Here is a 23,919-nt window from a genome sequence, read left to right on the forward strand (position 1 = left end):
CTCCCTTCCTAAGAATAATTGCGCCAAATCCTCCAAGACACAAGATAAACACAGTGGTTTCACTTTATTATAACAAACGATAGATTTTTCAACGCTGCCTCACCAGGTCTCTCATTCGTCTTTGTCTCCAAAAGGTTTTGTTTTCATCATTTCACCACCATATTTACGTAGAAATGCACTGGACAGCTGAGGGGATTTTTACTGTCTCTTACGTTTCCTGTTCTGTAGTTTAATTAGTCATTTCTGAAAAGAACATTACTTAAAAGAAAAGATTTCCCGCTGCAAGAGAAGATGAAATAGATGAGCCCCAGACAGCCCAAGGCTTCTGCAGGAGCTTCATTCTTGATGTGTTTCGGGAGAAACAAGGACTTGGTTCAGGAATCAGGTTCAATTATCAATTGCATTTTGGCAAAGCAGCAGGCTCAAACTTGGTATAGGTGCAGCAACCAAAACTTGGGTATTTCCCAAAGCCCAGCTTCTTCCTCCCAGCCAGGAGAGAATTCCCTATCCACACACCAGCACGAAAACCTTGTACAGCCAACACTTTGCTCCACGAGCATCTTCACGAAAGGAACAGACCTCCCAAAGGTGCTGCTCACATCTCAGGCTCCCATTTCCTCCACTTGGGGGATGCAGACTGAGCCAATGGAAGAGAGGGTCCAACAGAAACACTGGGACCTCCTGAAGATGGGTGTGGAGGGAGAATGCTGTCCCCATTTAAACATCCCCCAGTCAGGGCAGGGAAATGCAGCTGAGTGTCCTCCAAACATAGCCATGCTCTGCTGTAAGGCCAGTGTTTTGCCATTTATCTGATAGCCAAAGACAGGAAAAACTCTGTCCTTATTAATACTCCACATGGCTTCCAAAGGGCTTGGCCAATGCAACTCTGCATCCTCTTTGCCAAATTAAAGAGGAGGAATTTACACAGAGAGAAGCAGAAACCTTGGATGAGAAGCAGCAGAAGACTTTGGTCCTGGATTTCTCCCCTGGCCCACACAAGCTCATTTGTCTCTGTTGGCCCTCATCATGGGACAAAGCTTGGAAGTTCTTTCCAGGCACAGCTTTTCTTGTTTCCAGGTATTTAGAAGATTTTTCTCCATCAGTATTTTATTCACTACCAGTAAACCAAATAATCCCAATCAGCACTTGTCTTTTCCTTGATTTTCTTCTGTCCCTTCACACCTCTGGTTTGTATCCCCAAAAGGAGATGTCTGTATGACAAAACAAAGCAGGCAAGGGAATGGTGGCACTGAGGGTGAAATGGTGTGGAGTTTTCAGGGAATACATAGCAAAGCCTAAACCAAACTGACATTTCCTATCCTATGGCTTGGGACAAGACCTCCTTTGCTCTTTGCCTAACAAGGTTCATGTTGGCTGGGCCAAAATCACACCAGCAAGAGCACCAACAGGGTGAGTGGTGCAAGGAGAGAGGTGGGGCAAGACACAGTCCCATGAGCTCCTTGGTCACACACAGGAAGGGAGACAGGGACATCACGGGGGCTGAGCACCTTGGCAATGGTCTCACTGCTCTGGGGAAATGTCATTGCAGCCTTCCAGTACTCACAGGGGCTCAGGGAAAAAGAGCAAGGATAACCTCTTAGCACAAGCAGATAGTGCCTTGACAAGGGGGAACAGTTTTAATCTAAAAGAGACTTTATAGTCTCTTTTAGATTAATAAGTTTAGATATTAGGAAGACATTCTTTACTAAGACGGTGGTGAAGCCTGGAACTGATTGTCCAGAGCAGCTGTGGCTGCCCCATCCCTGGAAGTGTTCAAGGCCAGGTTGGATGGGGCTTGGAACAACCTGGGCTAGTGGAAGGTGTCCCTGCCCATGGCATGGGATGGAATAAGATGATCTTTAATGTCCTTTCCAACCCAAAACAGTCTGGGATTCCATCATCTGCAACATCTGCTGAGCGTGACAATGAGCTGAAGACAGCTCCACCACAAGTCATGAATGGCCTGAGGTGTTCAGCCCTGCCTTGTCCTCTCCTGTCCTCTCCTGACCATTCCCAGCCTGGAGACCCTTTGCAGTCCTGGTGGCCTCCATCCCTCCCTCCATCCTGCTCAGCTGCTCTCCCAGCTCCCACGGTTAGGGGATGAAGTCTCAGTGCTCCTAAATGCCTGGAGGTATAATGAGCACTGCAAAGGAGTGAATCAGGGTGTTATATATCCAACCAGCCTGAAATCTCATTTTCTCCCTGGGCAGAATGAGTAGGGCAAAGGTTGCAGCCGTGAGCTGTCACTCCAGGCTGTCTGCATGTGCTCTGCTGGGTATGGCCACTGGTCCAGCACCTGGATCAAGACTTGTTTCAGCAGTGCTGCACTGCCTGGTGTGGATGGCACCCACCTGAGTGGGGAAATCAGCTGGAATATGTTTTAAATGCCAGAATCTGTGATAACAATCTCCTCTGAAAATAGTACAAGCCAGGGGATAATTCACTCACAGGCTGGTGAAAAAGGATCTGTCTGAGCAGAGGAAAAGATGGATCTTTCTGCAATGGTAAGGTTTGAAGGCATTCACAATATTTGGGATGCTCCTAACTTCCCCCATGGACAGCACACACAAGTTCACCACAGCCACTCATTTTTCCCAGAGAAATTTTGATGGTGTGTTCAGAGACAACATCCAAAAGAGAAATCCCTAAATCCCAAGCTACTCTGTATTTTTTCAGTGCCCTATTTGACAATAAAATTGGAGGAGTGAATCTCACCAGCCTCAATGCCAGATATCAGATGATGCCACTGAAGCTTTGTTAGAACTGAACACCTGCTTCTGAAGACTCATTCAAAAAAAAAAAAGCACATTCCCAAGGCTCTGGAATATGTATGGGGCTAAAGACATCCTGCTGCAGCTAAAAAAAGTCTGGTCTAGGTGTTCCAGTGGCCTTTGTGATGTGCTGAGATGCCCAAGTGAGCAGGGGTTAGAGCAACTGCTCACTCCTTGATTGTAATGGACTGGACACAGTTCTTTTGTCAGAGCAATTTTCATGTTTGCAAAGCTGCTTTGGTTTGCAGTCCTATAACAGTCCCTGCTCTGACCAGTCACCAATGCCACTCAGAAATGTTTGGGTAGTTTGAAATAAATTTCACCAGAAAAACCACAGGTTTCTCTAAAGGAGTACAACTGTCCTGTATTTTCTGGCATGGAGGCTCCCAGAACAGCTTCTCCTTTCTCCAGGACAGGATTAATACATGTACTGTTGCTCAAGTGTCCGATAGTTTTATTCCATTAAATCCAAAACAGAATTTATTTCTATTCAGAGCCAACTCCCACAGCCTCAAATTCACCCATGAGTTCTCCTTTCCTTTTTCTTGGCAGCTCTTCTCCCCATCACATGGTGGAGACTGTCCTCTAGATTGTAGAGTATCCTATTTTCAATCCCATTTGGTAAACCCATGGGGCATCAGAAACCTGAAAAGAACCTGTAAAATCCCTCTCACAATCTCCATGATGGACAGCACCAGTCAGATCCAGAAACTGAGGAGGAGTGCTACCTGCCAGCACTTACTCTTCGGTGTAATTTGTATTTACGTCTCTTATATCCAGAGCCTGGACACAATTTTGCATGGACTTTTGCATGCTTTGCTGCTTTAACATTGGTCTCTGAGTTGAAAACCCCTTCCTGTTACCACTGCTGGCTCTTTTCCTTGCCTGCAATATGGAGATTGTAATTTCTCTTTGAATAAACACACACCTGGGCAAGCCTACGAAACGCTCCTGGGGTGCATTTCATTCCTCTTTCCATCCACTGAAATATTTACACATCAAAGGGAGCCTCATCTAATGGGAGTTGGATGTTCATTAAAGCCACACACAGGCAGTAACACAGAGCCATGCCCTGCAGCCTGGGGTGGTCAGCAGGCACTGAGCTCCCACCCACCCCGGGGTGACACCACTGCTGTCCTGACAGGGCACACAGGAGGGGCCCTGCAGGCCAAGGGGCTCTGCAGCAATGCACAGCCAGACCTGCTGTGCCCCCTAAACATTCTCCTCTCTTCCAAATCAGCTGGGCTTTAGGTTTTTAAAGCACCCTGGCACCTTCTGAATCAGAGCCCAAAAGAACCCAGCTTCCAGAATGCCTGAGCAGATTCACGGGCATCTTTGGAAAGACCAAGGGACCCACACCCTTGCAGCGAGTGCCCATTTCCATACTCTGTCCTCTGTTCACACTCATCACCTCCTCCACCCCAGACACTGTAAAATAAACACCCCTCCTGCCCTGCTGCACTGTTATCTCCACAGGCAGCTCACACTGCGCTTCCTATCGGGGTGACTTACTCCAGATGTGTTTGCATCTGCCTCCCCTCTGGCAGGGGGTACCACTCATCACTCCAGGGACACTCTGGTCCCAGTGCATCCTGTGGATGTGATCCCACGCTGTCACTGCTGCAATGGCCTGGCTTTCACATCCTCCTGCTGGTTAAGTCACGATGGTCCCCTCTGTTCCACCTGCTACAATGGAAACAGGGCTCAAAGCTGCTGCAGAATTAGGTGGGCATGATCTACAACTCCTCACCCAGGTCAAGAGAAGTCTCAAGAAGTCTTCCAGCTCATGTCAAGCACCCCCCTGCACCATCTTGCCACCACAGCTACCCCAAAAAGAGCCGCAGGGTACCCTGAGCCTGCCCACAGCACCGCCAGCCCTGGCACCAGGAGCATTTCAGTCAGGAGTGCTCTGTGATGTCCGTGCCAGACAGGAGCCCATGGCCCCTGCCCACCCTTCTGGCTTCTGCTGAACTCTCTGGTGTTTCTCCTTGGAGGGGAATAACACATGAGAGGCCCAAAAGTATGACATTCCCATGGACCCACATGGCTCTGGCCAGCCAGCCACAGCCCTATAACCTCTCCTTCCCCTTAGTCTCTCAATTAGTTCTTGCCTTCCTGACAAGTTCACTCAACACCCTGAGCAATTAGAAGCCAGAAGGCATCAGCTTTGTCTCAAATGATGAGCCAGATTAATCAGCTCCAGTTGCACTGAATTACCCAGACAGGGCTCACAGCAACAACCTCCAATTCACCAGCAAAGCAGCCAGCATCCCGCCTTCACCCAGGATAATCAGCAAGGATGTGAAAGCCACATGAATGACTAGGTGAGGGTGGGCTGCTGCCTGTCAGGAGCTGGAATATAAGTCAAAGCACTTTGAAATTAAATCCTCGCTTTGACAGGGAACTAATGCAGAGATTTTAAAGTAGGTGTAATAAAGTTAGACAGGCATATGTGCAGCCTAGCGCAAGTTGCCGTGCTTTGAATAAGTGTGCCCCAGCCACAGGAAAGCAGAGTTGAAAAGACAAAGGGAATTTTGAATAGCTCCAAACCAGCTTGGCAAGATTTTAGAGATGGTAGCAAGAGGTTTTAGTCATGGACCTAAGTAACAACATTGTCAGGAGGAGATTTGGTGCACAGTTGTGGCTGCCTGGGATCTTGGATTTCACACCAAGCAGCCAGCTCACGTTGCCCCTGGCTTTAAATTAAGTCATTTGTGCCCGTATGGACAGGCAGAGGCATGGTGGATGGAGCAGAGATAGGGATCCCCACCACATCTCTTGGCCTCAGGGTGGGTAAGTCATGTTGTTAGGAGCTCCTGGGATTTCCCAAGAGTTGACTTTTCCAGAGGTGAATTTAAGCTTTGATATCTGGTCAAGCATCACCCTCCACCTGCACATTCTAGAGCCTGCCATCAGCCTGGCAGCTCTCCACGGGCAGCCCTTGCCGAGATGCCGAAAGGGGATTGCAAATTCATCCCGGCTCCAAATGCTGTTCTCCTGCTAGAACCCCCAGAGAGATACCCCCAGACAGAGCCCGCCCAGACCCCTCTCTTTTCCAAGTGCACTTTGGCATTTACAGTGAATCCTCAGAAACCGGACTGTGGGAGATCACTCCCAGTCGGAGAGGTGCTTGTTGAGGGAAGGCAGCCTGGGCGATTCACCCCAGGCAGCGCCAGGACATCTCAGGGCTCTGCTTCTTCACAGCCACCAGCAAATTACCCCAAAAACACCAAATGCGGAAACCCGCGCCCCTCCCCTCTGCGAGGATCCCCCGTCTCTCCCCGCACCCACTGCACCCACCCGGAGGCGCCGCTCGCAGGGTGCAGCACCCAGGCGGGGGCCGCTGGCGAATTCCCCGCCGCCCTCCGTGTCGCCGGAGAAACTCCCCACGCCCTCCCCGCCGCCGGAGTCCCCGGTGCCCTCCCCGGTGCCCTCTCCGGGGCCCTCCCCGCCGCCGGCCCGCCCCGGGGGTGTCCCCGGCAGCGGGTCCCGCCCAGGGAGCGGCGGAGCCGGGGCGGCCCCCGGGGCTGCCTCCGCCCCCGGCCCGCCCCCGGCCCCGCTGCTCCATCCCGGGACGGGCCGGGCGCGCTGACAGTCGGGCTCAGCGGCGGCCGCGGGAGCATCAACCGGGCAGCGCCCGCCGCTCCTGCCCGCGCCCACCTGCGGCGGCGGCTGCCCCGGGCGCGGGGCGGCGGGGGCGCCGCCGGCTCGGCGCAGCCTCACCCCGCCTGCCCTCCAGGATGAGCCCGGAGTATTCCCTGCGCTCCTTGCTGCTCATCATCCTCGCCACCTTCTCGGCCAACGCCAGCAACTGGCTGTGAGTAGCTGCGGGGCGGGAGGGGGGACGCGGTCGCGCCGCCACTTGTTGGCAGCCCCGGGGGCGCGGAGCAGGTGCCGCGCCGGGCGCGACCCTCCCCGGCGGTGCCGCCCGGTCCCCGGCGGGGCTCGGGGTCGCCGCCGTGTCGCGGCTGACCCGGCGCGGCGCTGGGGTGGCAGCGCTCACCGCAGGCAGGTGGGCGGCGGGGATGCCGACGCTCCCCGTGCTGTCGCGGCTGGTGGCGGTGGGGCTGCTCAGCGAGCCCCTGTCCCGCTTTTTGTCCTTAAGTTGGGAGTCCGGATCTCACCGGGATGGCGGGTGGAGGTCGGGGCACCGGCTCGGAGCGGGGCCTGGGTGTTGGCGAGGTGCCCCGCGAGAGTGTAGGGGGGGATTCGGCGGAGCCGGAACGGCCGAACGTGCTGGGCCCGGGGATCTGCGGCCAGCGGGGCTGCCCGCGCCCCGGGCCCCCGGGCCCGGTGGCAGGACGGGTGTCGGGGGGCTGCTGCACGCCGCGGAGGAGCCCGATGACATCGGGAACCCGCTGAACAAACACTGAAATAATGTGTAAGGTAAACAGGGGCGGAAATCGTTCTGGAAAATTCCTACGTGTTTGCCAAGGCGGTGGGACTACTTTCTGAAGAGGACACCCCCCCTTTCTCCCCTCCCCGGGTCAGAGGGGATGGAGCATGGCAGCACTTTCCCACCTAACTTTGAAGGAAGGTTCTTGCTAATAAATGTGCTTTGGTGGGAGCCGGTGCTTCCCCTGCTCCCGGTGTTGCCGAACTAATGAGTTCTAATGCACGCACCCGGCAGAGCCGCTCTCCGCTGGGAGCCTGGGCCGCCTCCATCTCACCTTCGTGGACTTGTGTGGGCAGGGACAGGTACAGCACACGCGACAGGAGCTCCCGGGGTTGTCACCATGAAAGATCCTGAGTGTCGTGTGCCTTTCCCAACACACGTGCCCGGCGCAAGGAGTCCTCTCCGCATCCGAACGCAGCTCCAGCCTTTAGGTTTGGACTCGCTGGAGGCTGTGGGATGTGGGTGGCTTTTGGAGGATGCTCCCCAATGCCTGGGGAAAGTGCCAGGTCAGCAGCTCTCCCTGAGAGTCCTGCCTGTGGGAAAAGGTGGCTGCCTGGGATGCGGGAGTGCTCAGTCCTGCTCCCCTCCTCCTGTGCCAGATGGAGCGACTTGCGTGCCACACGTCTCCGGCAACTGGTGGGTGGATCATAGCAGCTATCAAGGTGGTCTTTTAAGCTGTCACGCTTCTGGTGAAGGTATATTGGGATCTGTGGGAGTGTTTTTCCTGCAGGAAGAAAGTCCTGCTGAGGAAGCTCTGTGAGATGATGGCAGATCTCGGCAGAGAGGAGCAGCTCCGGCTGCCCCGGGACGGGCACGACAGGGATTTGATGGGTGAGGTCAGCGAGCTGCCCCGCAGGGATGCGCAGAGCTGGGACTCCCTTGGGTCCCCAGCGAGGATTTGGGAGGCAGGCGGAGGGGAGATCCAGTCGGGGAGGGCTGTGTGCAGCCGGCCGTGCTGGCAGAGCGAGGGTGGGCGCGGGGGGCTCGGCAGCTCAGAGCGGAGGGCTCATTCCTGCCAACAGGGGAGGAAAAGCAGATCCATTTCAGTGCGTTTCAAAGGAAGGGGGTCAGCTTTTTTTGATGTTGCAAATGTATCATGATAAAAGGATCGTCCCCCGCTCGGTGCTTTTTATTCTTTGCCTTTAGGATTAAGACAATTCCCGTTGTTTATCTTCTCTCATCAGAAACAAAGGCTGCCGGAGGCAATAAACAGAGTTAGAAGGATCCCAGGAATTATCAGATATTCGAGGAATGAGCGTGCCTCGTATGTCTTCACGTGTGTGGGCTCGGTGTTGTCCCGGGGCGCTGCCAGTTTCTGCCCAGCACCCGGGACAGACCCAGCCTGGCCGGGCACACAGCTCTGCACAGAGGTGTGTGCACAGAATGGCAGCACACGGCAAAGTTTGCTTTTCCACAAACCTGCTGGATTAGTGATTAAGCTCAGTTGTGAGCTTTCCTTTTTTTTTTTTTTCCTCTCCCCCTAAAGCTCTAAAGCTTCTTTCGACCTGTACAGACTCGCATTCCCCCAGCGCTTTGGAGAGATGCCGCTTGCAGCGCTGGGGCTGAGGGTTTCTGTAAGCCTGGCTTGGTGGGGAAGGCGCTCTCTGGGCCTTGCAGTGGTGTCTGACGAGCTGCCCCATCCACTGTAAAAAGGAGATTCTGCAAGGATCTCTCAAAGGGATCGCTCTGCTGCAGTGGCTGGAAGGGATTTGCTGGATCTTTTCATTAAACAAACCCGGCTGACTTTCTCCCTGGTTAGGAAGCAAACCTCAGGTGTCTTTTCTCAGTGTCATGAGTTTGGGGAGCTGCTGCTTAGATTGTTGCCTATCCAGAAAGCAGAAAGCCTCTGTTCTCCAAATCTAGAGATGCTCTGTCCCCACTTCTTGGGAAAGCCTCAAGCTTGCTCTCCCTTCTGCCTTTGAAGGCTCAAATTTGCCTTCTCCCTCTTCAGGCAGAGGTTTGTAAATTAAATAAAGGCTCTAGATAGAGCCTTTTACATCTTGTTGGCTGTCCACAGGAAGGTCCCTCTGGCTTCTGCTTTATCTCTGAAGGAGTCCAGGGCTGTTCTTTATGCAGAAGAAGCAGATGAGTTACTTTTCAAAGCAACTTGCACTTCACAGGCTCTCGAACCCACACGTGCAGTGATGTGGTTGAATTTGGAAGCAATTTGGGCCTCTTCTGCCCCAAGCCCATCCTGATGCTGAGGGTGTTTCACAGAGACTTCTAGCCAAACCAGCATCATTCCACAGCTGGCACAGGAGTGCCAGGATCTGGTTTCAGTCCACTTGTTTAGTTAGTTAGTTATTAATTTATTTATCTATTTTAGAGAGAAGTCAGTCCACATGAAAAAGTGAACTAGAAAATGTGTAAAGTGGGTTGTGGATGTAAGCATCCAATAAATGCATGAGACACTGGGCCCACTCTCTGCTCTTTAGCTGTTCAGAGGGTTTGAATGATGAGAGAAGAGAAACAGAAAACATCAGATACAACAGGGTAGGGTCCTTTAGGGGTGAGACCCCGGTTATCAAACTATCTGGGAATCATTACAGCCTCTCTCCATTTTCTTGCAGCTAAAACTGGCTCTGGAGGAGGCTCTCCATATGGACGTGCTTGGTCTGAGATGTGGTTGTGCCATTTTAGAGCAGGGTGTACCACCAGCAGCTCTGTCTACCCGTTCTTTACAGGGATTTAAAATTTCTTTCTAGGCGTGGGGTTGGCTTAAAGGGCCAGGAGCACAGATAGGCTTTTAAAACCTTAAAAATCAAAATTAATTTGAGTGCTCTGGGAAAGCTTGAAGACATTGTGAGGGTCCAAACAAGCCTGGCTAAGCAGCTGCTCTCTAACCACTTTTGAGGGCTGGTGAGAAAGGGATAAAAGGAGTTTGGATTTCCCTGGCCTCCTTTCACCTGAACATCACAAGATGCTTTGCAAACAGGAGGGCCAATTCTCTGTGCCCATCTCTGCCAGCTTAGGAGTGGGGATGCTCCAAGAGCAGCCAGAACACTCATTTTGTTTGGGTCATTATGCAATGCAGAGGATTCGAGAGGAAGCATGCCTGGCTCCTGCATTTGCATCTTTCTGCTTTCACACCAGAAAGGTGGTGGTTTTATTTTTTTCAGGTGAGTCTCCACAGCTTTGACAGTGGGGAGAGATCACTTCACCCGGAGCAGGACAGGGTTTGATTTTGCACAGGATGCTTTGTGTTGTCATTGCAATGCTCCTGTCCTCCACTTGGTGAGGAGCCTGTGCAGCGTTTTCCCTTTCCTGTGCTGCCATGGCACAGGTTTGGCAGGTGCAGCTGGCTCTGAGGCAGAGCTGCTCCTGCCAAGCTCCCCTCCCTCTCCATGCTCCTGGTTTTTGCAGTGAGGGCAGTGTCAAGAAGGTTCCCTGGTCAGGGTGGCAGCTTGCAGCATTTGGGTTTGATGAGCAATTTCCTCACTCCGAGGGGTGCTGGGGGTTGGACGAGTGGCTCTCCACTTCTGGGATGCTCAGGGCTCCTTTGCACTGTTCTGGGGATCCTGGCAGATCCACGAGGTTGGGGCATGAACCCATGGAACCTGTTCCCAAGGCTGTGAGGTGAGAAACTGAAACTGATGGAAATATATTTTAATTTTTATTTATTTGTAGATCTTGCCACTTGTGACAATACCAGTTAATTTCAGCTCAGTGATGAAAATGGACTGGTTGTGGGTCCAAACAAGTTTGGCTTGTCCCTGAGCAGTGGTCCTGTCTGGCAGACACCCTTCAGGGCTGTGTTTGCCAGGGTGTAGGAGAGCCCCATGCTCTCTGGCTCCTCAGTGATGGGCATTTCTGCCCTTTCCTAAGAAAGCCTCAAGTAAAATTACATCCCTGTCTTTCACACCAGAACCTAACTCTAGGGAGGATGGACAGGAGGGAGATAAAACCACTCTGCACACCAGGCTGTGAAGAACTGGATAAACTCCAAATATGACCAAGAACAAGAGGCAGGTTTCTTTTTTGCAATGGCTTGATGTGACTCCATGAATCAGAACTGGACTTTTGCATTGAAACAAAAAAGTGTTTATGTTACTGTGCTGAGAGTACTGTCTGCTTGATTAACTCATCCTTGTAGATGCAGAGAAATGCATTACAGCCACTTTCTTAAAATGATGAAATTGCTGAGCAATCCTGGAGGTTAAAAGTTTCTAGGAGATTCTTTAGTATTTCCTTACAAATTCAATGACACTGGCTCTTACAATAGTTGGTGGTTTTTTCTTAAAGCTTGAAAGCCTCGTGAATCCACAGAACTTCCATTCAAGGCTGCTTGAATGGCAGGCTCTGCTCTGGATGCTCAGTGCAGGTAACCTCTGCCTTGCCCACCCAGGGGTGGTCCTCAGCACCTGTGGGTGACCCCTGGCAGCATCCTCGGGGCTCTCTCAGAGCTGCTGCCATGGGCTGCTGCACTTCACAGCCAGGAACTGCCTTGCAGGATCTGCCTGGCTCAGCAGAACTGGAGCCAGTATTGTGCTTTCATGAAATTACTTGGGGAAAAGTAATTGAGTCTCTTGGCCAATGGAGAGCGGCCTGGGGTCTGTTGAAAGTTGGGTGAGATCAGACTAATCCTTTAGAAGGCTTTTTTTTTTTTCGCCACATATTTGCAAATTCTGATCAAAACTTAAAACTCATCAGATTTTCTGCAGCCAGGTCTAGCCTGAAGCACTGCAGGAGCTGGCCTGCACTTGCCTCCTCTTGCAGCAAGGCCTAGGTGTTGTACCTGAATCCAGGAGCAGCTTCTATGGGCTTATAAAGGAAGCAAAGGAAATTTCCCACACATTCAAAGCAGATTTCCAAAGTCGATGCTGTTCGGGCTCTTCCCAGCTCCCATCCTGCTCTTCCCTATTACAAAGTGGAGATTTTGCCCTCAAATGCTCAGACAGCAAAGAACAGCTCAGGACCAGCAGCTGGCTGTCCCCAAAGACCTGTGACGGGGAGGGAAGCCACCAGCAGTGGCAGGGGATGGGCGTTTGCTGGGTGCACATGGTGTTAGGTGCAGGGTCCCAGGGGTGGGGGACAGGATTGGAAGTGGAGGCTCACCCCCTGAGCTGAGGGGTGGAGGTGCAGGCACAGCACTGCCTCCTCCTGGGTGACTCTTCTGGCAGCTGTTAATTGGAGAGGAAGAGGAGGTGTGAAAAGCAGATTTCAGCCAAGAGATGGTGCCCCAGCTGTGACAGGAGGGACTGAGGCAGGCAGCTGTACTTCTTCCAAGAAAGGGACCAGACAGGTCCTCAGATGATGAGCTGTAAATCACAGTTTACACTGAGAAAGGCAGGATGTCTAATCCCAGGAGGGGGATGCCTGGTCCCTGGGAGGGCCAAGTGTGCTACAGAGGCAGCAGCTGGACAAGGGCAGCGTTGCAGGTCCCCTGCAAATCCTGACAGGATTGTGGAGCCATGGCTGTGGTGGGCCCTGCCAGCCTGGTGCTGTTGGCACAGGAGACAAAGCCCAGTGTGGGACACCACGAGAAATCCTGGGAGCTCTGTGGCCTGCATGGAGCATCCTCTGCCTGCCAGACTGAGACAGCTTTGCATGGCCTCACTCATGGCTTAGGGCAGGAGAAAGCAACAATGCAAAGATAAAACATATCTGTAGGATGGCTCATTGCAAGGAGCCACTACACTGCTCAGTACCTGTCCCTGCGTGGATCTATCTATGGAGACAGAGGCATGCAGGCATGCCTGGGGTTTTTCCATGGATTTTTCACATTATAAACAAGCCTTTAGTTCTTCCCCAGAAGAAACCTGCCTGCATGAGCAGTCACAACTCTTAGGACAATCCCGAGTCCCTGCTGACTGTCCCTGCAGCCTCAGGAGGGATGTGCTTGCTGATCCTCCACAAGCAGGGGGTGTTTGCTGCCTCTCAGGCAGGAGCAGAACTGAATCATCTTCACAGTTTAAGGCTTGGACAAGACTTTTGTGGCCTTGGCCACTCAACCTTGTGGGAAGGTTGAGTATTTGCTGAGCAGGGTGAAGCTTCTGAGCCTGATTTCAGAACATCTGTTGAGTGGTTTATCAGGGCCTGGGTCTGAAAGTTCTCATCTTCAGGAAAATATTCCCAAAATGAGACAATATAGAGAGTTCACACTTGAAACTCATTTATTTGAAAAAAAGAAACACTAGAGATCTCTCCTTTCCCCAAGGTATCTTCTCTTACCCACTCAACTGAGTATTTGTCAATGACTGAAATTTCCACGCCTTTCCATGGCAGGGAATCTTCTCCCCTCTCCTCCTGGCTCTGGCTGCCAGACATGTGGGTCTTTCAATGTCTCCTTGTCATTTCACCAATTATTCTTCCTCATGAAAGTATTATCATAATTTTTATTTAAGCAGGGTTTTCTGACATTCCCCACCTTTCCAAAGCTCCCTGGATTTGAGATTTACTTATTTGCCTTCTTGCAGAGTGCATCAGCTGCAGCTGCTTAAATTATGGGGCTTCAATCCTGATCTCAGTACTTCAGATGGGAAAAAAGGAAGGGCTTTCTGTCAGATTTCTCCTCAATTAATGACTCTTAAGAGGGAGTTCTGCAAGTGACTTGCCTGGATTAAAGGCAGGAGAAAATAAATATACAGGGCCATGATGAAGCAAGAAGACAGAACTTGAAAAAATGGTGTGGGCAGCAGCTCTCCTCTTGAAACATTCTTTGCCCAGTCTTGGAAAAGGAAGAAAATACACCATTGTTTGGGTTTGTTGTCCACAAGCTGGGCTGTTTTGAGGTTGCAGTGAGACTTAAATTACAATCTAGGGCTGCGCATAGCAGTCGGGATGTGATGTCAGGATGGAGATGTGCACTGAGACTCTGCAGAGGGCAGGAGCTGTTTGTTGCACTCTTGCTGTGCCTGTCCACCTCTCTGTGCAGGCAGGCAAAGGCTTTGGCTCTGGATTTCACCACCTCAGCCCAGGGAAGCAAAGTTTGGAGCGAAGTTCTTGTTAAGGAGCAGGCAAAGCGCTGGAGCCAGGTTTCCATGGGGACCGTGGGATGCTGCAGATGGGTTTGGTTCCTGACAGCCCTGGTGCTCCACAGCCCTGAGAAACAGGAGGTGGAAGCATCTCTGAGTGCACATGAGGGCAGAGTGTGTCTCCCAGCTCTTACCTCGCTCTTCATCTGCCCCAGGGAGGGGAAGGGGATGAGATGTTCCTGCCTGGTGCTCCTGAATGTGCAGTGATGAGATGCCCTGTGACAGCCTCAAAGCTGAGGTCCTTCAGCAAAAGTCCTTCCTTAAATGCTTGTCTCAACCCCTGGATCCTGAACCAGGGATCAGGATGGGAGCTTCCTCCTCCATCAAAAACCGTGTCTTTTGGAAAGCAGTGATGGTTCTGGACCAGTAACAAACTGGTAGCATGATGGGTCCACAGCATTTTAGGCACAGTTGCCTCCATCTCCACAGAGGGACTGGCAAATACAGGCTGAGGAGGGGTGATAGGACACAGGACCTGTCAAGGAGGAGAGAGGCCAGAGCACTGTTCTGGATAGTTTCATCTTATTTGTCTGCCTTGCAAAACAAATTACCAGACCTGTTCTTGGAGAGCTGTACCTATCTTTGAAGCATCCTTGGCCTTTGTTTCATCATCCCAAACAATATTAAATGTGAGTTGGGAAGGCACCTTATCAGGTGCATCTCCCTGGAAAAGCTTGAAAGGCTCTTGTCACATTTTCCTTTATGCATGCTTTGAATTTATTACTCCACATTGCCCAGAAAATCTCAGGCTGGGAAATGTATTAGAAAGGAGATGGTGCCCCATCCTGAGCAGAGCTGATAATAATGTGGGTGCCACATCTGTGTCACAGAACTCTTCTGCCAATGTGTCTGCACTCAAAGCAGGCATTTACTCACCTCTAGGACCAGTGACACAGCTTGGAAGGAGCTGCTTGCCTGGCATGATAAATGCTGCTGGAGTTTCTGGCTGAGGGGGAAGCCAAATCAGCACGAGGGGTTGGTACTGGAGATAGATTTTTGATTTTCTTGGCTTCCAGGCTCAAAGCTGATCAATAACCCACACTGTCAGCTGAATCTTACCACTCTGCTGTGTGTCATCTTCCCCATGCCCAAACTGGAATGGTGGCTGCACCAGGGAGGAGGCAGCAGTGACAGGCACTGTGTGCTCAGCATTCAACATCCTCAGAACTCCCAGAGCTGGTTTGGTGCCCTCACCCCAGATCAGCCAAGTGCAGTGAAATGTGAGAGCAGCAGTTGTTGCACTCCATGTCAGGGGCTGCAGCACAGGGTTGGGGACACCATGGCATGGTGTGGGGGGCAGCAGAAAGGGGACAGCCCTGAGTTTGGCCACAGTGGGTTTTTCAAGCCACCCGTGTGCATCAGATCCTGTCTTCTGCAGACAGGGAGGAGCAGGAAGCCTTGGGCAAAGATGATTTGCTGGTGTAAAGGCTGTAACAGCACTTGGCTCTGAATCCCCAGCAGCCTGCTGCTTCCTGCTGTTGGAGAAGCATTGCCTCCGTGATCACACACAGAGAAAACTGAATACTTTTGACATTTCGCCATGCAGACTCCCCACAGACACCATGAGCCAAAACAGCTTTCTCCCTGGCTCCCACGGCCCCCCCAGTTGTGAGCATGAAACCAAGCTGGTGAATAATTCTGCTGATGCACAGAAGAGAAAATCCTGTTCTCTCCTCCTGGGGCAGACTGGCAGGGTTAATGGGAGGAAGAGGCTGTGACAACTTGATTTTGTGGCTGAAGTCAGCAGATCTGGCTCCTGGGACTCATGGGAACAGGCAGGGAGCAGGAGCCACTTTTGCACAGTCACTTCTCGGAGACAAGCAGGGCTTCAAAAGAAAAATCCTTAGCAGGATGTTGCAACTTGGAAGGGGGGTTAGAAAAACACGCAAACAAAAAACCCACAAGTTCTGCAGGGCTGGGAAATGCAGAGTCAAGGAATGAAGTTTCCAAAAAGTTCAGTGCTTGCCTCTCTCTTGGTGCAGACAAGGTAGCAGCATGAGACAATGCTGGCAGTTCCCAAGGTCCTTAAAGCTCAGTGTGGTTAGTGGATGGGTGGGGTGTGGGTTACACCTGTCCCATGCAGGGGACCCTCCATGTCCACAGCAGGTCAGGGCTCCACCATGGCAGTGTCACCTGAGGTGGCCACCAGCAGCCACAGGGAGGAGGGAGTCTCATTTACACACCCACCAACACAGTCACTGATAGCTGTAGAGGATATTGGATTATCACACAGCCTTGTTGGAAAATCTGACCGGGTCTATCTTAAGATCCTTCTGTGATGGAAGGCAGGAGGATGGAACTGGGAAATGGGCAAGCATGGGCACCATGCCCACAACACAACAAGGGGTGGGAGGTTACTGGGGAGGGTTAAGTTACTGGGATGTACAGCAGGGACCATCATGCCCACACACTGGGCAAGGAAATGCTGAGAGCTTTTGAGGTGCTTGCACCCTCATTCCCCTAATACTGACACTCAGGAGCAGCTCTGTGACTCTTTTGGCTGAGGATGGCACTATGGAAAGCAGAACACATGGTCCCCTCCACACAGGACCTGTCTTTTCCAGATCAGCAAAGACCTCATGGCCCTATTCACGAGCTGGCCTGGTGGAGGATTTGTCCAGCCTGTGCATTTTGCACTGGCAGGCTCCTGTTCTGGTTCCCTGCTTCAAACCCTGCTCGGAATCCCAAGTGACAGCAAACCTGGTAGCTCCCAGAGGCCATCCCTGCCTGCTGGGGGCTGGGGCAGCTAAAAGCAGCCTCCAGGAGGGAAGTGGTTTGGAGGGCAGTATTTGCTGGTGATGAGCACACAGCCACGCTGTGGGAGCACTGTGGCAGATGGAGCTGGCAGCCAAGTCCTGTCCTGCTTGTTTTGGCTGACTTCAGAGACCTCTGGCTTTTCCTAGTAGCACTTGGATATGCCGATGCTCAGGAGACCTGACCAGGCACATTCAGACAGCGCTGAAAATATCTTCCTTGCAGGCAACAGAGGCAAAGGGGAGCCAACAGCTGGGCTCCCCAAGAGACAGGGACTGGGCTGCAGAGGGATCGTTGTTTTGCTTGGGCTTGTTCTCTGTCAGCCAAAAATGCATCCTGCGGAGCCACTGCTGTGGTACATTTAAAGGTGACCCCAGACAGGCAGCAGGTCTCAGCTATGGAGGGGCTAAGAGGTTCAGTCTTCTTTTTTCAGTTCAGTTTTCAGTTTTCTGCAAGGCTGAACGTGGGTGTCAGCTGAACATGGGCTGCCCTTGCCTCCTGACCCGCCGTGCTGCTGTCGTGGCAGGTACCTGGCGAAGCTGTCCTCAGTGGGGAGCATCTCCGAGGAGGAGACCTGCGAGAAGCTGAAGGGTTTGATCCAGCGCCAGGTGCAGATGTGCAAGAGGAACCTGGAGGTGATGGACTCGGTGCGGCGCGGGGCCCAGCTGGCCATCGAGGAGTGCCAGTACCAGTTCCGCAACCGCCGCTGGAACTGCTCCACGCTGGACACCCTGCCCGTCTTCGGCAAGGTGGTGACGCAAGGTGAGCCACAGGGACAGGGTCTGGGGTGGTGCTGCTGGGGGAGTGGCTGTAGGAGCAGTCTGGTGGGCTGCAGGAGGATCTGGTGGGCTGCAGGGGGAATTTTGCCTGCTTGCCCCTGAACCGGTGACTGGGGAGGGTCAGGACTGGCCCGTCCAGTGTTGGCTCTTGTGTCCCTGTGCCCTTCAGCAGGGCTCTGTTCACTATGTTGGGTACAGCATATCCACACTCCTGCTGCTCCTCAGCTCTCCTGAACCTTTTTCACACTCATTGATAGGGACATACCAAGCTTGAACAAAGGTTCTAAAGTCGCCCTGTGGTCTCGTCTCTTCCCCTCCAAACCCAGGAGCTCTGCTCCATAAAGCCATGGGTGCATTTGCTCAGTCTCTTTCTGGGCAGTGCTGAAGCAGTGGCTGCTGCCAGGCTGGCATGTGGCCTCTCTTGAGCACAGCATCAGTGGGGGCACCATCAGGAGGATGGGTGGGTGCTGCCTGGCACTCGTGGCAGCATCATTGCCCACCACCAGCCTTCAAAGCTGGGTGTGGCCAGGGCAGCCCCCAGCCCCTCTGATCCCAGCTGCACCCTGACTTCCCACAAGCACAGCACTGTAATCAAACCAGAGCACTGGAGTGAGGATACAGAGGGGAAAACTGCTCTGCAACCACTTAAGATCACTGAAGCATCCCTTGCCTCCCCTCAGGTGCCATCTCTGAGGCACAGTCTCACCTCCCATCCCAGGACCCCTCGACCAAAGCATCCCCCTGGCTCCTTATTTGACTTTCCTCCCCTCAGTGCAGGGGTGAAGATCTCTTCTTGTGAAGGTTCAGGGACTGGAAATACCAGAAATACCAGAAACTAAAAGTCGTCTCTTTTTAGGCAGCCACAGCACAAACCGACCAACATGATCCTACTATTAACCTCGATTAACTTGGAGGCAGTTCAGTCCCCACACTGGCTGGGTCCTCCCCAGCCACTGCCAGCTGGGCCACCAAAGTCTTGGATGCGACCACCAAAGTAGCTGCCCTCTCTCTGACCGGCAGGCTGAGTGATGCCTGCTCACAAGCCATCCCCCCTCTGTACCAAGCGTGGGACCACCCCAAATACCAGCCCTCCTTGCTCAGAAATGGAGGGTTTGTGTCCTCAGCCAGCCTCGAAGGATAGTGGGGGTTTGTGTGTTGCTGAAGCTGATCCCTGCTCCTCTGTGTGTTCACACCCAGGGATGCGCCTAACTTCCCAAACAAGCTTTTCTCAACCATGTGGCACCACACAGGCAGACACAAGAGCTGAGACTGCTCTGCACCCTGGACACCAGTGGGGATGTGTGAGGTGCTTTGGGAGCAGAACAGGGTTTTGCAGGATGGTTTGGGAGGCATTGCGAGCTACAGGACCCTGCAAAAGAGGATGGCAAGGATGTGCAGCTGCAGGGAATGTTCCTGGATGTGGAAAGCAGGAAAGATTTCATGGCAGAGGTGCCCTGCAAGCGCAAAGCAAGACAGTTTTCCATATAAGCTCTGGAGGGCTCTGCCCACATTGGCAGTGCAGTCTCTCCTATTGCCAGGTTTTATAATTCACCCGTCATTCATGTTTTTAATGTTGTGGGGCAGTTCCCAGCTTCACTATTGCAAGAATGGGCTCTCACTTCTGCAAAACATTTCCCAGCACCTAGAGGTCTCTGATGAGTCGGGTTTGGGCTTGGCACTAAGCCAACAGCACCCTGGGGGTGGGGACAGTGAGGGTCCTGCATGTGCTGTCTCAGGAGGAGGTGACATCCCTGTACAGCAAGTTTTGCCAAGGGCCATCTCTCAGACCAGATTTTCAGGGCGGTTTGTGTGCCACACCAGTGTTAAGAGGGGAGAGGAGACACATGTGGCAATGTGGGCCTTTGTGCCAGCGGGCTGCATTTCCTCCAGCATTCCTGTGTTGCCTGGGGCGTTGTGCCGCCTTTCCCACCGTGGTTTGTGCCTTGCAGGGACGCGGGAGGCAGCGTTTGTCTACGCCATCTCCTCGGCGGGGGTGGCCTTCGCCGTGACCCGCGCCTGCAGCAGCGGCGAGCTGGACAAGTGTGGCTGTGACCGCACGGTGCAGGGGGGCAGCCCGCAGGGTGAGTGTCCGAGCAGGGGCAGCTGCAGCTGCATGGGGGTGCAAAGTGGCCAGGAAACCTGCAATTCAAACCTGCTCTCTGGGGCCAGAAAGGAGGGAAAAGTTTTAAAAACAACTGAACTGGTTAGTCCACGTGACTGGCTCAAAAAGGCACCTGGGTGCATCACCCACAGGACAGAAAGCATCGTGTCCATTGTTCCCCAGGGCCACAGTCCTTAGCTTCCCCTGTTCCTATGCAGTGCAGACAAATAGGCAACAAGACAGGGAGGGGGCAGGCCAGCTGGATTTTAGGAGGAGCAGGGCTGGAGAGTGCAAGCACTAGAGGGTGGCAGGACCTGTCTCATGTGTGCTCTCTGCCTCAGGCTTCCAGTGGTCGGGCTGCTCCGACAACATCGCCTACGGCGTGGCCTTCTCACAGTCCTTCATCGACATCCGTGAGAGGAGCAAGGGGGCCTCTTCCAACAGAGCCTTAATGAACCTCCACAACAACGAGGCAGGGAGGAAGGTAAGGGCAAGGAGGGAACCTGGGCAGCTGATGCTGCTTTGTAGCATCCTAGCTGGGCTCTGCAGCCACGGCTTGAGCCATTTGGGTTTCTTGTAACCCCATACCCTGCCAGCAGTGTTTTCTGCAGAGCCCTCCCAGCCTTGTCCATCCTGTGCTGACCATCCCATCCTGTTCCTGCAGGCCATCCTGAACAACATGCGGGTGGAGTGCAAGTGCCACGGCGTGTCGGGCTCGTGCGAGTTCAAGACGTGCTGGAAGGCCATGCCCCCCTTCCGCAAAGTGGGCAACGTCCTCAAGGAGAAATTCGATGGTGCCACAGAGGTCGAGCAGAGCGAGATCGGATCCACCAAAGTGCTGGTGCCTAAAAACTCCCAGTTCAAGCCGCACACAGACGAGGACCTCGTCTACCTGGACTCCAGTCCCGACTTCTGTGACCACGACCTCAAGAACGGGGTCCTGGGCACCAGTGGGCGGCAGTGCAACAAGACCTCCAAGGCCATCGACGGCTGCGAGCTGATGTGCTGCGGCCGCGGCTTTCACACGGACGAGGTGGAGGTTGTGGAAAGGTGCAGCTGCAAATTCCACTGGTGCTGCTCCGTCAAGTGCAAACCCTGCCATCGGGTGGTGGAGATCCACACGTGCCGGTGATGCACGGGGGAGAGCAGCCTCCTGTGCCCTCTTTAAGTGACCCTGCTTCTCCCTTGCCCCACAGCCAGGACTGAGGAAGTGACCCAGACGCTGCAGGGAGAGCACAGCTCTTTACAGAGACAGAACCACAGAGAAAAACAGATTTTAAAGAAAAAAATATTTAAAGTTTAAAAAAACTGATCATTGTTGGCTTTTTTTTTTTTTAATTTTGTTGTGTCTGCTTTGCTGTATTTTGGTGAAGCCAGAGCCCCTTGGTGCCAGCAGACACCTTTGCTTTCTTGGCTGTCTGGAGACCTGTGTGATGCCAGCTCCTGTCAGATGGGCTCCTGCTGCTTTTGGTGCTGCAGACAAGAAGTGTTTAAGGCAAGGGTAGTGCAGCATTTGAAATCTTCTATTGCAGTTATTTTTGTTTGTTTAAAGGCATGTGCTGAGCATCCTGGAGCACCGCTGCCCTGGCTAAGCCTCAGGAAGGAAGGAGCGCAGCCAGGTGCATGGCAAGGGACAGGCAGGTGGTGACAGGGTGGCACTGTCCCCCAAGAGTTAAGTGCTACGTGGAGCTCAGCCAAGGTCATCAGTTTATGAGGGCAGTGGGAGACACTCCTGCACTTCCTTGTTGTGGGATGCTCAAATGTCTCCTGGGCACTGGATGGATTTTGGAGCAGCTCCAGTGACTGCTCTGATTTACACAAGCTCCTCAGTGGCTGCCTAGGGCTATTGGAGGACACCATGGTCCCACCACGCTCCCCTTCCCCTATCTCTTCTCCAGACCTGGTTCCACTGGAGACAGTGAAGGGCAGTGATATCTGCAATCCACTGACTCTTAGTGAAGCTGGGAGCTGATGGGAGAAAAACCAAGTTGATTTCTTCTCCTCTCTCCCATAATTGCCCCCCACCTCGCATACATCCCACAACAGGTCTCCTCTTTCTCCTCCACGTGCCTGTTCTCCTCACTCAGGAAGGCACTGGGGAACAGTCCCTGTCCTGCTGAATGCTGAGAAAAACAAAAGTTTAAAGTGAAGCAATTGTTGGGGGTGGAGAAATGCTGGTGCTCTGCCTCTGTTGCTGTCTCACCTTTAGGAAGGCACAAGAGAAGGACTCAGCCAGGGGGATGCTGCCATGTGTGCCCTGGTCACAGAGATTTAGTGCATCAGGGCCAGCTGTCCTGTCCTGCTCCCTGGGACCCTGCCACGAGGATAAGGCACTGTCTGGCCTGCACTGGCTCCCCTCTGCCTAGGACTGGGTTAGTGCAGAGTCTTTGCTGTTGGGCTGCAGTATGAAATATTTGGAGAACTAATAAGCAGAGGGGCACTGCAAGGGAAGGTGGAATGTGTGAACCAGTTCCTCTCTCCCTCTCCCACTGGTCTATGAGTCAAGAAATAAAAGGGAAGCAGAAAAAAACCTCAAAATGGCACCTCAAGACAACAGGTGAGCATTGCTGAGCCCTCCTGTGCAGGAGGGAGCTCCCTGCATGGTCCAGAAAAGCCCAGAGCTATGGCCATCCCCCTCCTGGCTGAAGGAGGGGCTCCCTGCAAACCTGCAGTCTTCTTGTTCTTCCTTGAGAGGGGGAAAGGCTGGGGAAATGCACAGGCAATGTGAAATCCCATCTGTGCCATGGCAGTGATGAGCCTGTGGTCACTGGAAGGTCTCCAGGCACCATCTGCTGACAACTGACTTGAAGCAGTGCAGGGCAAGGGAGGTTTGCATTAGGGCAAACCCCAGCACAGCCCAGCTGCCTCTCTCCTGCCTGCTCAGCACCAGTTCCAAAAAAACTCCAGCAAAATGTGCCAGATGGTGGGGAGGGACACCCCAGGTGCGTCCTGAGGTGGAGCACCATGGGTTGATCCATTTCAGTTCAAACCAGAGATCTCACCAGAGCAAGGTTTGCCTCTCTCAGATGGCTCAGTTGGCCAAGGTGCAGCATTAATTCTCCAGGTGGGGGGAGGAATCCAAGCTTTGCCTCCCCTGGTTCCATCTCTTCAGCCCCCCAAGGCTGCAAATCCTCAAATATCTTAGAGACAGTTCTTCCCTTCCCAGCTCATGCAGAGGAGGTCACAGACCTCAGGCCATTGGCCAAGTCTTCTGGTACTTGTCCATCTCGGATGAGGGCCAAAGCTGAACAAGAAAATCCAAATCAGCGTGGAGATAATCTCTGCACATGGGCTTTTTTCAGGCTGCAATGAAAGCTAAGCCCTGCAAACGCCACCCAGGGATAGTTTGTCTCTGCAGCACTCTGGCTCTTCTCATAACTGTAAGTTTCAACACCAGAGGGGGGTTTAGAAATGCGTTTTAATATTTACTTTGTCTATTAAATAATGAGTTTGTGCTGAACAGGCCGTGGGGTTTTCCTGTCCTGAAATCAGCTCCACAGGCCTGTGTAAAACCATAAACTGCTGCAGCACCTCATGGTTGCTGGTCTCCTCCCAGGAGTCCTCAGCTGGGCAGAGAGGTGCCCACATGCTGCCCTCCTGCCAATGCAAAGAGAACACTAAAGGTCTCTTTGTCCCTCCTCCAGTCTCTCCCCAGGAGATGCTGATGTCTGGGTCACAGGCAGCATCCCTGCTTTCCCATCAATGGAAGCACAGCTTGCTTCTGCCTTAACCACTTGACACACTACTGGCTTAAGAGGCAACTTATTTTAGATTTCAGTAAGTCTGTGACTTTTTCCTGTGGAGAGGGCATCAATATCCGTCTGCTTATAACAGTGCTGCCCTGCCCACAGTCAAGGAGCCACAGCTGCCTTGTGTGCTGCTGGAAGCATCCTGCCAGTGGGTTTGAGGTGCATTTGAGCTGGGAGGGGGCAAGAACTGCCCATAGATGCCAAGTCAGGGACCTGCTGCCTTTTGCCTCCATCCTTGTGCTGCAGTTTGCTGGATTTGGAGGGGATGCAGTGCCCAATACCCAGGTATGCTCCAAGTTGCCCACAGACAGTGTATTTTTCTTGTCCCTTGTCCTTTCCCCAAGCCAGGAGCATTGGCTGCATCCTTTTCACACTGTTCCCTACAGTCTGGAGCT

The 23,919-nt window shown here is 52.9% G+C and overlaps 1 protein-coding gene and 1 long non-coding RNA gene across 2 annotated transcripts; one reads left to right on the top strand and one right to left on the bottom strand.

Moving 5' to 3' along the window:
- Positions 1-58: 58 nt before the first annotated feature.
- LOC134560869 (uncharacterized) lies at positions 59-6,186 on the bottom strand. The gene is made up of 3 exons (XR_010082815.1): positions 6,072-6,186; positions 4,284-4,457; positions 59-1,211 (listed from the first exon to the last, which is right to left on the bottom strand). It is a non-coding gene; the product is annotated as an uncharacterized LOC134560869 (long non-coding RNA).
- Positions 6,187-6,312: 126 nt separating this feature from the next.
- On the top strand, positions 6,313-23,237 carry WNT4 (Wnt family member 4). Its single transcript, XM_063417294.1, has 5 exons — positions 6,313-6,588; positions 17,422-17,657; positions 19,624-19,755; positions 20,117-20,259; positions 20,440-23,237. The coding sequence occupies exons 1-5, from the start codon at positions 6,512-6,514 to the stop codon at positions 20,905-20,907; spliced, it is 1,056 nt and encodes a 351-aa protein (XP_063273364.1). The 5' UTR covers positions 6,313-6,511; the 3' UTR covers positions 20,908-23,237.
- Positions 23,238-23,919: the final 682 nt, after the last annotated feature.

Source organism: Prinia subflava, chromosome 21 (assembly GCF_021018805.1).
Source record: "Prinia subflava isolate CZ2003 ecotype Zambia chromosome 21, Cam_Psub_1.2, whole genome shotgun sequence".
Classification (NCBI taxonomy): domain Eukaryota; kingdom Metazoa; phylum Chordata; class Aves; order Passeriformes; family Cisticolidae; genus Prinia; species Prinia subflava.

Excerpts from the sequence above, each read along its gene's own strand:
- WNT4 (XM_063417294.1), top strand. The coding sequence starts at position 6,512 with ATGAGCCCGGAGTATTCCCTGCGCTCCTTGCTGCTCATCATCCTCGCC. Across the intron at positions 6,589-17,421 it reads GCCAACGCCAGCAACTGGCT|GTACCTGGCGAAGCTGTCCT; the intron begins GTGAGTAGCTGC and ends CTGTCGTGGCAG. Across the intron at positions 17,658-19,623 it reads CGGCAAGGTGGTGACGCAAG|GGACGCGGGAGGCAGCGTTT; the intron begins GTGAGCCACAGG and ends TGTGCCTTGCAG.